The 13083-nt window shown below is 39.9% G+C and overlaps 1 protein-coding gene across 1 annotated transcript; it reads left to right on the top strand.

The window, feature by feature from the left end:
• Nucleotides 1–9080: 9080 nt before the first annotated feature.
• On the top strand, nucleotides 9081–10892 carry LOC108274608 (carbohydrate sulfotransferase 12-like). Its single transcript, XM_017484825.3, has one exon. The coding sequence runs from the start codon at nucleotides 9102–9104 to the stop codon at nucleotides 10236–10238; it is 1137 nt and encodes a 378-aa protein (XP_017340314.1). The 5' UTR covers nucleotides 9081–9101; the 3' UTR covers nucleotides 10239–10892.
• Nucleotides 10893–13083: the final 2191 nt, after the last annotated feature.

Raw genomic sequence — 13083 nt, 5'->3', positions numbered from 1 at the left:
CAACCAGACTTAAAACTGGAAAAGCCTCCTTAAAAGGCTTGTGAAGTTGAAACAAGTTGAAACTTATGTAGAGAGCTCTGATACGACAGTGTTTCTAAGAGAACAGAGCTATAGGGTGGTATGATAGACCTTGTGTCCTCAACTTTATGAATAAAATTATTTGCAAACTGGTCACATAGGACAGTAGAAGTCTCTAAAGGGCCACTTGAAGTAGGATTTAAAAAGGCATTAATTGTACTAAAGAATACCCTTTGGCCTTAGTGCATTTTGTCCAATTAAATCTGACATATATTTGAGCTGTGCTTCTTTAACAGAGCATAAGAACTCCCTAAGAATTTCATAAGACACCTGTAGCTTATCTTTTTTTCCATTCGCGCTCGGCTTGCCTACACTCCTGTCTAAGGGAACAGGTCGACCCATTTAGCCAGGGCTGGATTTTATGCATCATTTTGTGTCTTTGAGACCTAAGGGGGGTGACTGAGTCCAAGGTAGCAATGCAAGTACTGTTAAAAAGACCAACCAATTCATCAGGATCGACACAAGAGGATATAACTTTCACAGCATTTGTCAGTTGAGTAGATATATAGACATCCTTGAAAAGCCTGGCAGTAGTGGGATTGAAACGTCTGGAACAAAACGGTGGGTGATAAGATTTGGACATATGACATGACAGCACAGATTAAAAAACAACTGGACAATGATCAAAATAGCGGCATCACTTATTTCAAGGCAGGGTACACCCTGGACAGGGTGCCAATCCATCGCATACACATTCACACACCCATTCATACATTACGGACACTTTGGACATGCCGATCAGCCTACCATGCATGTCTTTGGACTGGGGGAGGAACCCGGAGTACCTAGATGAAACCCACACAACACGGGGAGAACAGGCAAACTCCACACACAGGGCAGCGGCGGGAATCGAACCACCAACCCTGGAGGTGTGAAACGAACGTGCTAAATCTCGTATTAACACGTTATAATAATATTTATTGTAATCCTAGGCTTTATTTCTAAACAGATATGATTTCTGTACATATCTCTGTTATGCCATGTCTACTGTATGCTATGTTATTTAATAGGAAAAGCAATCTGTGTATATATTACAGAGATAGAAGTGTCTTGCATGATTGCCCCCCATAAACACACACACACACACACATATATATATATATATATATATATATATATATGTGTGTGTGTGTGTGTGTGTGTGTGTGTGTGTGTATATATATATATATATATATATATGTGTGTGTGTGTGTGTGTGTGTGTGTGTGTGTGTGTGTGTGTGTATATATATATATATATATATATATATATATATATATATATATATATATATATATATGTGTGTGTGTGTGTGTGTGTGTGTGTGTGTGTGTGTGTGTGTGTGTGTGTGTGTATATATATATATATATACACGTGTAGATCACATGTCCATAACACATAGGCTGTACCTGTAACATAATTCTGAGACATCCTTTTACCATTGATAGGAATGAAGAACAAGGCTATGTGATGGAATATAAAGAAAACTTAACCAACATGTCAATTTGGACGGGTTATATATTACCTGGAGTTGTTGTTTTTTCAGCCATTTTATATATGGTTAAATACAGTGTAATCTTTCCAGCTGCATGTGCACACAGTCCATAAAGAATTAACGACATTACAGATTCAGATGGGACTAAAATGCCATATTTATAAATGCCAGATATGCTTTGAAATCTGTTGATGGGAATGCTAACAAGTCTGAATTCATATATTTCAGTATTTGGCTGTACTTTTAACCCAATTATATTACGTAATACACAACATGATCTCCTCTCCTCCAATTCTGGTCTTTTAACTGTCCCTCAGACTCACTTATATAGTATGGGTGATAGGGCATCTTATTCTCCAAAACTGTGGAACTCACTACCAGCTGAGAAGCCCAGTCTTTTAGTGTATTTAAATCTTTGCTCAAAACTTCTTTATTTAACATAGCTTTTACTTGATGACTTTGTTTTTTTGTTATTTATGCTATTACTACAGTTAATAATAAAATACAATTCAATATTAATAACAATATTATTAATATTGAATTGTATTTTATTATTAACTGTTTTTGATAAATGCATATATACTTTGTTTTATGCCATTTCTTTTCTTTTCTTATGTAAAGCACCATGAGAGGCCTTTTTGAAGGTGCTATACAGTGAGGGAAAAAAGAATTTGATCCCCTGCTGATTTTGTACGTTTGCCCACTGACAAAGAAATGATCAGTCTATAATTTTAATGGTAGATTTATTTGAACAGTGAGAGACAGAATAACAACAAGAAGATCCAGAAAAACGCATGTCAAAAATGTTATGAATTGATTTGCATTTTAATGAGGGAAATATGTATTTGACCCTTCTGCAAAACATGACTTAGTACTTGGTGGCAAAACCCTTGTTGGCAATCACAGAGGTCAGACGTTTCTTGTACTTGGCCACCAGGTTTGCACACATCTCAGGAGGGATTTTGTCCCACTCCTCTTTGTAGATCTTCTCCAAGTCATTAAGGTTTCGAGGCTGACGTTTGGCAACTCGAACCTTCAGCTCCCTCCACAGATTTTCTATGGGATTAAGGTCTGGAGACTGGCTAGGCCACTCCAGGACCTTAACGTGCTTCTTCTTGAGCCACTCCTTTGTTGCCTTGGCCGTGTGTTTTGGGTCATTGTCATGCTGGAATACCCATCCACGACCCATTTTCAATGCCCTGGCTGAGGGAAGGAGGTTCTCACCCAAGATTTGACGGTACATGGCCCCGTCCATTGTCCCTTTGATGCGGTGAAGTTGTCCTGTCCCTTAGCAGAAAAATACCCCCAAAGCATAATGTTTCCACCTCCATGTTTGACGGTGCGGATGGTGTTCCAGGGGTCATAGGCAGCATTCCTCCTCCTCCAAACACGGCGAGTTGAGTTGATGCCAAAGAGCTCCATTTTGGTCTCATCTGACCACAACACTTTCACCCAGTTGTCCTCTGAATCATTCAGATGTTCATTGGCAAACTTCAGACGGGCATGTATATGTGCTTTCTTGAGCAGGGGGGCCTTGCGGGCGCTGCAGGATTTCAGTCCTTCACGGCGTAGTGTGTTACCAATTGTTTTCTTGGTGACTATGATCCCAGCTGCCTTGAGATCATTGACAAGATCCTCCCGTGTAGTTCTGGGCTGATTCCTCACTGTTCTCATGATCATTGCAACTCCTCGAGGTGAGATCTTGCATGGAGCCCCAGGCCGAGGGAGATTGACAGTTCTTTTGTGTTTCTTCTATTTGCGAATAATCGCACCAACTGTTGTCACCTTCTCACCAAGCTGCTTGGCAATGGTCTTGTAGCCCATTCCAGACTTGTGTAGGTCTACAATCTTGTCCCTGACATCCTTGGAGAGCTCTTTGGTCTTGGCCATGGTGGAGAGTTTGGAATCTGATTAATTGATTGCTTCAGTGGACAGGTGTCTTTTATACAGGTAACAAGCTGAGATTAGGAGCTCCCTTTAAGAGTGTGCTCCTAATCTCAGCTCGTTACCTGTATAAAAGACACCTGGGAGCCAGAAATCTTTCTGATTGAGAGGGGGTCAAATACTTATTTCCCTCATTAAAATGCAAATCAATTTATAACATTTTTGACATGTGTTTTTCTGGATTTTCTTTTTGTTATTCTGTCTCTCACTGTTCAAATAAACCTACCATTAAAATTATAGACTGATCATTTCTTTGTCAGTGGGCAAACGTACAAAATCAGCAGGGGATCAAATACTTCTTTCCCTCACTGTATAAAATTAAGTGTTATTTTACAAATCCTGAAAAGTCGACAAATGGACATGGAAATTAAACTGTGCTTACATTAGATAAGGTCACTGCTTTAACCTTAGCACGTAAGTCCACTGCGTCCATGTTTATATTCATATAGATAAAGCAATATTTATTTCTAATATATTTCTAATATTTTTTTTTTTTAATGTACAACTTTTTCATTCAGGTTTTTTATATTCACTGTATGGAAAAATCTTTTATTAAAATATTTTTTTAATAAAAACCACAGCAGATTACACAGATGACCCTCCCCAATTCTCCAGGCTTGGGACCAGTACTGAGAGTGTACTGGCTCCAGTGGCTGGGGTTGGTTACCTGACCAAGAATCAGTGTAGTGGTGAGAGCATCGCATGCTAGTCCTAGTCCAACAGGAAACCACTGAATGGAAAAACCTGTTTGATCTATAATGTTTCCAGAGAAACCTTCTTGCTTCGAGAGCAATTATGAAATTACCTTTAAAGATAATGTGCCTACTCAGAAATGTTCCAAGAGTATGCCATTGAATTCATTATGTGGGATAGATGTCTGTTTAACAGGAGGTAATCTGACAGGATATCTAGAAGGATTTTTAAAAACCAAATCACTAGATGTTCACATCTTAACTGCTAACATTGTCATTATCTATCTGGCCAACAAAACTTGACAGGATTCTGAGGTGATTTAAATTTAAAAAATGATATATATGTAAAAAAAAATATGGAAAAGAGAAAAATTTGAGGTAAAAGTTTTCTGATGTTTTATTTAAACCCTTAAAGTAGTGTTTCCAAAATCCTTACCAATTCAGTGGGTTTTCCACATTTCACTTGACATGTAATGCACTTTTTTCACTCTTTACAGTTGGTATGTTGTAGTGCTGTATGTTACGCTCTCCTTTAACATCACCAGTAAAGTAAGTGGTAAGTAAGGTAAAGTAGAATTCTAATGATGTCCTCAGACTTCTCATAGTTACTAGGTGCTATAAATAACGTAACCATTAACGTAACCATTCTTATCCTTCTTACCAAAGAACAGGCCATTTATGAGTTCAGTTGTGCACATTTGTATTCAAACGTCAGGCATAACTACACACTTGCGCATATGGGGTGTGTCTCTGTTACGCATAATTCTGAAATGGAACAATTTTTTCTTGTGTAATATCGGCTTTAGGGTGGAGCAATATTATATCCAGTGCCAGTGTCTGACGGTTCACTGTAACCACAATATTTCGGTCTTTTGGACAATGTAAATAGACTCCAAATTGTGGAATGGCACTCGAAGGCAAAAATAAACAGATATAACGTGTACCTATTTAATTTTGCTTTCGGATGCCATTCCACAATTTGGAGTCTGTTTACATTGTGCTAAAGATTGAAAAAACTGGCTGGTGCTGGTTAAGGAGCTTGATCATGACAGAGCAATGTGCAGGGAATCTGGGTCTGCTGACTCCATTTTGGCCAGATTGTTCTGTTATAACCAACAAGTGATTTGGGACTCAGAAGCAGAACACAGACTAAAGGTTAAGTGTGTTTCTGAAGGGTACTGAGAGTAGGGGTGTGTGGGGAAGAAGTATGGCTCAGTGCACCTGTTGTGGCCAGGACTCAAACTCAGGTCCATAAAATGGTAGTGTTGGATTATCTGTCTGTGCACCACAGGGGAGGATGACCTCACCTCAAGGGCTCCAACCTGAGACCCATGAGTCTCATCTCCAGAGCTCCAGCATAAGGTCAAGTTTCTGCTAGAGGTTAACGAGGTGACCCCCCAAGCCAAGCTCCTGTCAGAGGTCAAAGAGACATCCTTTCAAGCCAAGTTCCTAGCTGAGGTCAAAGAGACAACCTCTCAAGCCAAATTCATGTCAGAGGTCAAAGAGGCGACCTCTCAAGCCAAGTTCCTGTCAGAGGTCAAAGAGATGACCATTCAAGCCAAGTTCCTGTCAGAGGTCGAAGAGGTGACCTTTCAAGTGAAGTTCCTATCCGAGGTCAAAGAAACAAGAGACAACCTCTCAAGCCAAATTCATGTCAGAGGTCAAAGAGGTGACCTCTCAAGCCAAGTTCCTGTCAGAGGTCGAAGAGATAACCTTTCAAGCCAAGTTCATGTCCGAGGTCGAAGAGGCGACCTCTCAAGCCAAGTTCCTGTCCAAGGTCGAAGAGACAGCCTCCCAAGACACGTTCCTGTCTGAGGTCTAAGAGACGGTCTCCCAAGCCAAGTTTCTGTCAGAGGTTGACGAAGCGCCCTCCCACGCCAAGTTCCAGTCTGAGCTCGACAAGGCTGTAGACATGACCAACCAAATTCTCCTCATGCTTGAAACCGATATCACGACCAACCAAGAGTTGGGCACGCCTGAAGCTGATGTCACGACCAACCAAGTTATGCTCACACCAGAGTCTGTTGACACGACCAACCGAGTTCTCATCATACCAGAAAACTACGTCACGACCAACCAGATTCTGCTCATCCCTGAAACCGACGTCACGACCAACCAAGATTTGTGCATGCCTGAAGCCGACGTCACAACCAACCAAGTTATGCTCACACCAGAGTCTGTTGACACGACCAACTAAGTTCTCCCCATGCCTGAAACCAACGTCACGACTAACCAGGTTCTGCTCACGCCTGAAGCCGACGTCATTATGCTCTCGCCAGAATCGGTCGTCATGACCAACCAAGATCTGATCATGCCCGAGTCTGCTGACACAGACAACCAAGTTCTGCTCACACACGAGTCTGCTGACACGGACAACTAAGCTCCGCTCATGGGCGTGTCTGCTGACACAAATAACCAAACTCTGCTCAGGCCCGAGTCTTCTGACACAACCAACCAAGTTCTACTCATGCCTGAGTCTGTTGACACAGCCAACCAAGTACAGCCTGCAGAGTCGATGGAGGATGACGCTCCGCCCTCCTGCGCTACTGGGGACGTCACTCTGCCTTCCTGCTCCATTGAGAATGTTGCTTCACACTCAAGAGATCCTGACGAGATGGCCCACCAAGTCAAGCAACTGTCTAAATCTGACGACACAACTTCCCAAGCCTCGGTCTTGCCTAAGGACCCCGGCGAACCAGCTCCAGCCGCATGTCTGCTCCTCAGTTCCTCGAGGAACCTGCTACTTGTCGGACAATGCCTGCATTTTAACCTGAGGGGCTGTGAAGACATTTTGCCCAGAGGACCGGGTCTGCCAGGGGAGGGAGTGTATTTTGGCGCTTCGGGAGGAGCGCCCTTGAGGGCGGGTTCTGTCATGTCACAGCAAACCAGTGACTACCTTTCCCATCCTGCACTGCGGCCTACAAACATGGACGCCATGGACTGCAATTCCCAGAACACTCACATTCATGCTAATCACGCACACCTGTATCAAATTCACAGTACTCACAACAACAATATAAAAAGACTGTTTAAACAGAATGACTTCGCGTAGCATTGAGTGTGCTCACCTTACCAAGTGATTGTTTCCATAGTTCTCGTTCTTGATTCCTGGTTATTGACTTTGTTTCTCGTTTCTCGTTTTGTGTTTTGGCTCGCCCCGTTTATGCCCATTTGCTGATCGGCTGACCTTTTGCATATTTTTGGACCGCAATTTGGATTACCGATTTGGAATTGTCTGCCCATATCTCCTTAATACGACTCTTATCTGCATTTGCATCCGTCCTCAACTCCATAACGTGACAATAAACAAACAGATTCTCATCCACACACCCACATTGCAAAGTCTGTCTGTAACTGTAATTAGTTATACTATTACAACATAAGAAATGTAGTGATTTGATATGTTTTCAAATTATACTTGTAAGTTGTTTCTTGATATGCATTGTAATCATTCATGTATAATAACTTTTATACATCAATGATTTTTTTAGTTGTCATGGTAACGACACTATACTATATTCAATATACACTCAAACAAATTATGCTATTATGCCAATATTCCACTGCTTAAATGTGCAGAGTCAGAGTACTGCAGGGATGACATATTTTTGTAGGCCAATCTGGAAGTTAGCATCACCGTGGTTCCCTTGAAAAAATCCAATACCATTGGCTTTAGATTATTGCAGAAAATAAGCTCTGTGACCAAAAAACGTTTATGATTATTACACGTTTTGGTCATCAAGATAATCTTCACAAATAAACTACAAAATGGTCACATGACTTCAACATCACCACCATTACGCTTCTGAGAACTCTTTCAATCTTTATTTAAAAAACACTACAATTGGAAAATACTATAAATTGATAAATCTACAAGTTGTAAAGTTTGAGTTGGAAAAGTTTGCAACAGCACAAGTATAAACGCTTAAGTTAATTTTTTTTTTTTCTGTTGTCGAAGATGTTTAATGTCCCTGACAACCTCTGTAGTCACATTTAGCCACTTGTTAGCAACCACCTTTTTTAAGACAGGTAAAAGCTTTAAAAAATTAATGAGTGGGGTATTACTGATATATTTTATGTCGTAGAATAAAAACATGAAAATATATTGAGCTTCTGTTAACCACAGACCTTATTTCAGGCGTTTCACAAAAAGCCCATTCAAAACGACCATTGACTTTGGAACGATGGAACGGGAAATATATCATTTCCCTGTTTACAGCACTCTATTATGTGAATGTGTTGTGCATGTGATGATGGAGTGCTATCAGCTGGCAAAACAGGTCCATTAATTAGACTTCTAGTTGCACGCCTAAATATTTTTCTTTCTTTTTCTCATCCTGTTTTTTCTTTTTATGATACTGCGCCCCTGATGACTTTGACCTTTTCATGATTAAACACTCAAGCCAGGCAAACACAGACGTTCCAGGCCCTCAGCATCTCTATCTCTTCGTAACAGCGCCGAACTATCACCAGGAATACCAGATAATGGTATTCAATCATAAAACGTTACCTGATTGAAGATTGAAAAGAAAAGTAAATAACTGGCTAATTAACAACAACAATAATACTAATCAAAGATGTTGCAATCTCTTTTTAACTGCCTATTTTGCCTATGCATTGAAACAGCCCTGGGTGTGGATATTCCTTAAACCCTTGTAATGCTGTCAATGTATAGGTAGTGACACATTAATTTATAGCTACGAATAGAAACTGGGTGGGAACAAGAAAGAATTTTGGCATAACGCCAATCATAATGTTCTGTGTTAGAAAAACAGAGCCTGGTATGTTATGAAAAAGAATGTTTATCTTAAAAAAAAAAAAAAGCAGCCACCTGACTTAAGTTAAATTAACTCCACCCCTACTCACTTCATATTAGAATTGTTCAGAATGACTTCAGTTCAGAATTGTTCATAATGCTCAGACTCTCTCACCTACCAGATGAAATGGGCAAGTTTAAGTATACTTGCTATTTACTTTTTATCCTGAGCTTCATTTCAGTCCTGTTTTATATAAACAGACAAGCAGAAGATGGACATGAAAGATATATCTATGCCAAGCCTCAAGATTCTTCTAAGCCAGAAATGAAACCACGGCTGGACACTGAAGAAAACGGGAGATGTGAGGGGAAGATTCACACAAACCCGATGCCACCGAAGCTGACGCTCAGACAGTATGCCAGAAAGAAGCTTGTTTATGACCTGTGCAGCACAAAAACCATATTGGACACCAGAAGCAAATGGCAGACATTTGACCAAATTCCCAAGTTGGAGTTGTACAATTTGCTTGTAGACGATCGCCATGGAATAATCTACTGCTATGTTCCAAAAGTTGCCTGCACTGCATGGAAACGGATCATGATTGTTCTGAGTGAGAGTCTGAAGGTGCATGGTGTACCTTACAGGGTCCCTGCAGACGTCCCCATCGAAGACGTTCATGGATCCTCTCTACAGCACCTTAACGAATACCCGAAGGTAGTGATGAAACAAAAACTTGAGACATACAAAAAGTTCATATTTGTCAGAGATCCATTTGTTAGACTGATTTCAGCCTACAGAGATAAGTTAGAAAGCCCAAATCAGATATATTATGAAAGAATAGGGATGGACATATTACGCACATTTGGAAATGTCTCTAATCCACCAGCATCAGTAGAGAAAGCCCATGTTGATGGCATTGTTCCTTCTTTCTACAATTTTATCCAATATATACTGAGCCTTTCAGCATTCAACGACACAGTATTTGATGAACATTGGCGACAAACAATTAACTTGTGCCATCCCTGCCTGATTAATTATGACTTTATCGGGAAGATGGAAACCATCGAGGAAGATGCTGCTCAACTGCTACGAATTCTCCATGTTGATAACATTGTCGACTTTAAACCATGGGTCAAAAGTAAAACAGGCCCACGTGAGATCATGACCTGGTTTGCCAACATCCCCTTGGAGTGGAGGAGGAAACTCTACAAAGTTTATGAGGAAGACTTCAGACTGTTTGGATATGAAAATCATGAACACCTAGACGATCTCAATCTTGGAAACATCACCTGAATTGTTTGTTGTGTTCTGTAGTGTGATTGGTGTCTTTGTTCATTTGTAGGGGAATCTTGTGCTAGGACTTGACGTTGGTAACTTAGTCCCCTTTACTGATTTGAATTGCATTGGTGTTATGGTGATGGAAAATATTATTCCTTGTTTTCACATTACAGTTGATCTGTTTAAGTTGCAGGACTAATCTAAGCTTCAGCTTAATATGCCAACAGTCCTCATAGAAAATTGTTTTTGTTGGATCAGGTTAAATTTTACCTGATGTTTTTTTGTCATGTGTGTTTGATTCCTGTCTGTGGATTTATGCACCACCAGAATTTTCATTAGTAGAACAAGCTCAATATTCACTCACCCCGTTAAGGTAATTGTTTCCATGCACATCGGGTGGTATTAGAGGATAATAGCGTAATGGTGGATTAAAGGAAAGACGGAATGTATACATGGTGCCATGCTCTGTCTAGTTTCCTGTTCCTAGTTTCATGCTCTAGTTAAAAGAGAGTCCATGCCATAGTTAGAAGAGTGTCCATGCCTTAGCTAAACGCGTGTTCATGTCTTAGCTAAACAAGTTTTCATGTCTTAGTTAAACGAGTATTTATGCCTTAGTTCAACGAGTGTTTCCTGCCTTAAGTGTAAATAAAGACTTTACTCCTGTGCTTACTTCCTGTTGAGTCCTGTTTCATAACATATAGGAAGGATTACATATTAGAATGGGTGCATTAATAAAAACCTATCATATATGTTACATCCAGAAGTAGTGTCAGAGCAGTGCTAATTTAAAAAATGAATCAATTCAGTTTTATTTGTAAAGCGGTTTTAACAATGGACATTGTCTCAAAGCAGCTTTACAGAAACATATAAACACAGGATACAGATTTTAAGTGTGTGGATTTATCCCTATTGAGCGAGACGGTGGTAATGGTGGCTAGGGAAAAACCCTCAGATGATATGAGGAAGAAACCTTGAGAGGAAACAGACTCAGAAGGGAACCCATACTCATCTGGGTAACAACGGATAGTGTGAAAGTAAAGGGAAGTTCATTATGTTCATTAAGACTGTTTGTTAATCTAGTCCACTGTTCACTAAAGGAGACTTGAGTGCAAAATTGTATGTGGTAATTTCAGTCCTAAAGCCATAGCAGGAACCGTAGTCCCAGCAACCACAGCGAGAATGTCCATGTGGAATTGAGGTCCAAAACCTTTTCCATGGTACTTCAAGCGGTACCATCCTCAACAATCTCAAGACTGCACTGCTTGGTGTCAACCTCAGTGGCAGAATGTAGCCTCCAGTTGAAGAGAGCTCCAGCCAGAGGTAGGGCATCAGGATGGATCAGGCAGTTCCGGAGAGCAGAAAGGGTCAGGATCACTGGCATCTCCATAATATCATGTGTGGTTCGACAGAAGGAGAGAGGGAGAGATTATTAGGTATGGTTACTATCCCGTAATGGATAATACTGTGTACTTTGCATAAAAGAAAGTCTATTCATGGTAATCTTGAGTAATGTTTTATGTATTGAATACGTTTTCAGACTAGAGTTAAACACTGAGTTGGAACACTAATTGGAAGGCTGTTCCATAACTGTGGGGCTTTGTAAGAGAAAGCTCTCCCCCTGAACACCTTATCTTATTAGAGAATTTAATCTTGCTTATGAACCTGCGGGTTCAAAATATGTCCTTGTGAGAAATAAGAGATGGAGTATGGTACATCTAATCAGTAAAGTTACATGTTCATCTGCTTTTCACACATTTTGTTTCTGTATTCATTAATCACCATGCTGAATTCATTGGTTATTATTATTATTATTATTATTATTATTATTATTATTATTATTATTATCTTTTTATTTCCCTTAAATCTCTTATGAACATGTTATATAATAATATTTACTTTATTTTAATCCTAGGCTTTCTTTCTAATCAGATACAATTTCTAGACACACTGTAACTCTGTTATGTAATGTTGGCAGAGGAGGTATATATTAATTATGACGATGATAATGATATATAATAATTATGACAATTTGCACGGTGTAAGCAATTATTAATCACAAAGATAGGAGTGTCTTCCCAATTAACACGATTGTCAAACACACACACACACACACACACACACACACACACACACACAAATCTATGCATACTAGTCTGAGGTTCTTACAAACTGTTTGTTTTATCGTTTATTACAAGTGCTTGATCACATGTCCATAACATATTACTGTATATTACTATACCGGTAACATGAATCTGACACACCCTTTTAACATTCATAGAAAAGAAGAACAGGGATATATAACGGAATATAGTGAAAGCTTAACTAGCATGTCCATTTGGATGGGTTATATTTTACCTGGTTTTATTTGTTTCAGCCAATTTATAGAAGGTTAAATACTGTGTAATCTTTCCAGCTGTATGCACATATAGTCCATAAAAATTACTGATATAAGGGATTTGGAAGGAACTAATATGCCAGAGATACTCCTGTAATAATAGAGTTTTTGAGTTCTAGGTATGCCTTGAACTCTATTGATGGGAATGCTGACATGCTATACACACAAACTGCTGAAAAAGTTAATACTGGTTATGAAAGAAAGGTGTCAGAACACACAGTGCACAGTGTGTGTGAGTCACTTACCTGGGGAAGAGGTGGTACCAGGTTGCACCATGGGAAGAAGCCAAGCTGGTGGAGGAAGTGCTCTGGGCAATGTTCTGCTGGGAAACCTTGGGTTCTGGAATTCATGTGGATGTTACTTTGACACGTACCACCTACCTAAACACTGTTGCTGACCAAGTATACACCTTCTGTGGCATGGGAGTGGCCTCTTTCAGCAGGATAATGAACCTGCCACAGTGCA

Source organism: Ictalurus punctatus, chromosome 2 (genome assembly GCF_001660625.3).
Source record: "Ictalurus punctatus breed USDA103 chromosome 2, Coco_2.0, whole genome shotgun sequence".
In the NCBI taxonomy this organism is placed as follows: Eukaryota; Metazoa; Chordata; class Actinopteri; order Siluriformes; family Ictaluridae; genus Ictalurus; species Ictalurus punctatus.
Note: the sequence above shows the minus strand (reverse complement) of the source record. Positions and strands in the feature narration are given on the sequence as shown.

Bases quoted from the DNA above. Each gene is read 5' to 3' on its own strand.
- LOC108274608 (XM_017484825.3), top strand. From the start codon at position 9,102: ATGCTCAGACTCTCTCACCTACCAGATGAAATGGGCAAGTTTAAGTAT.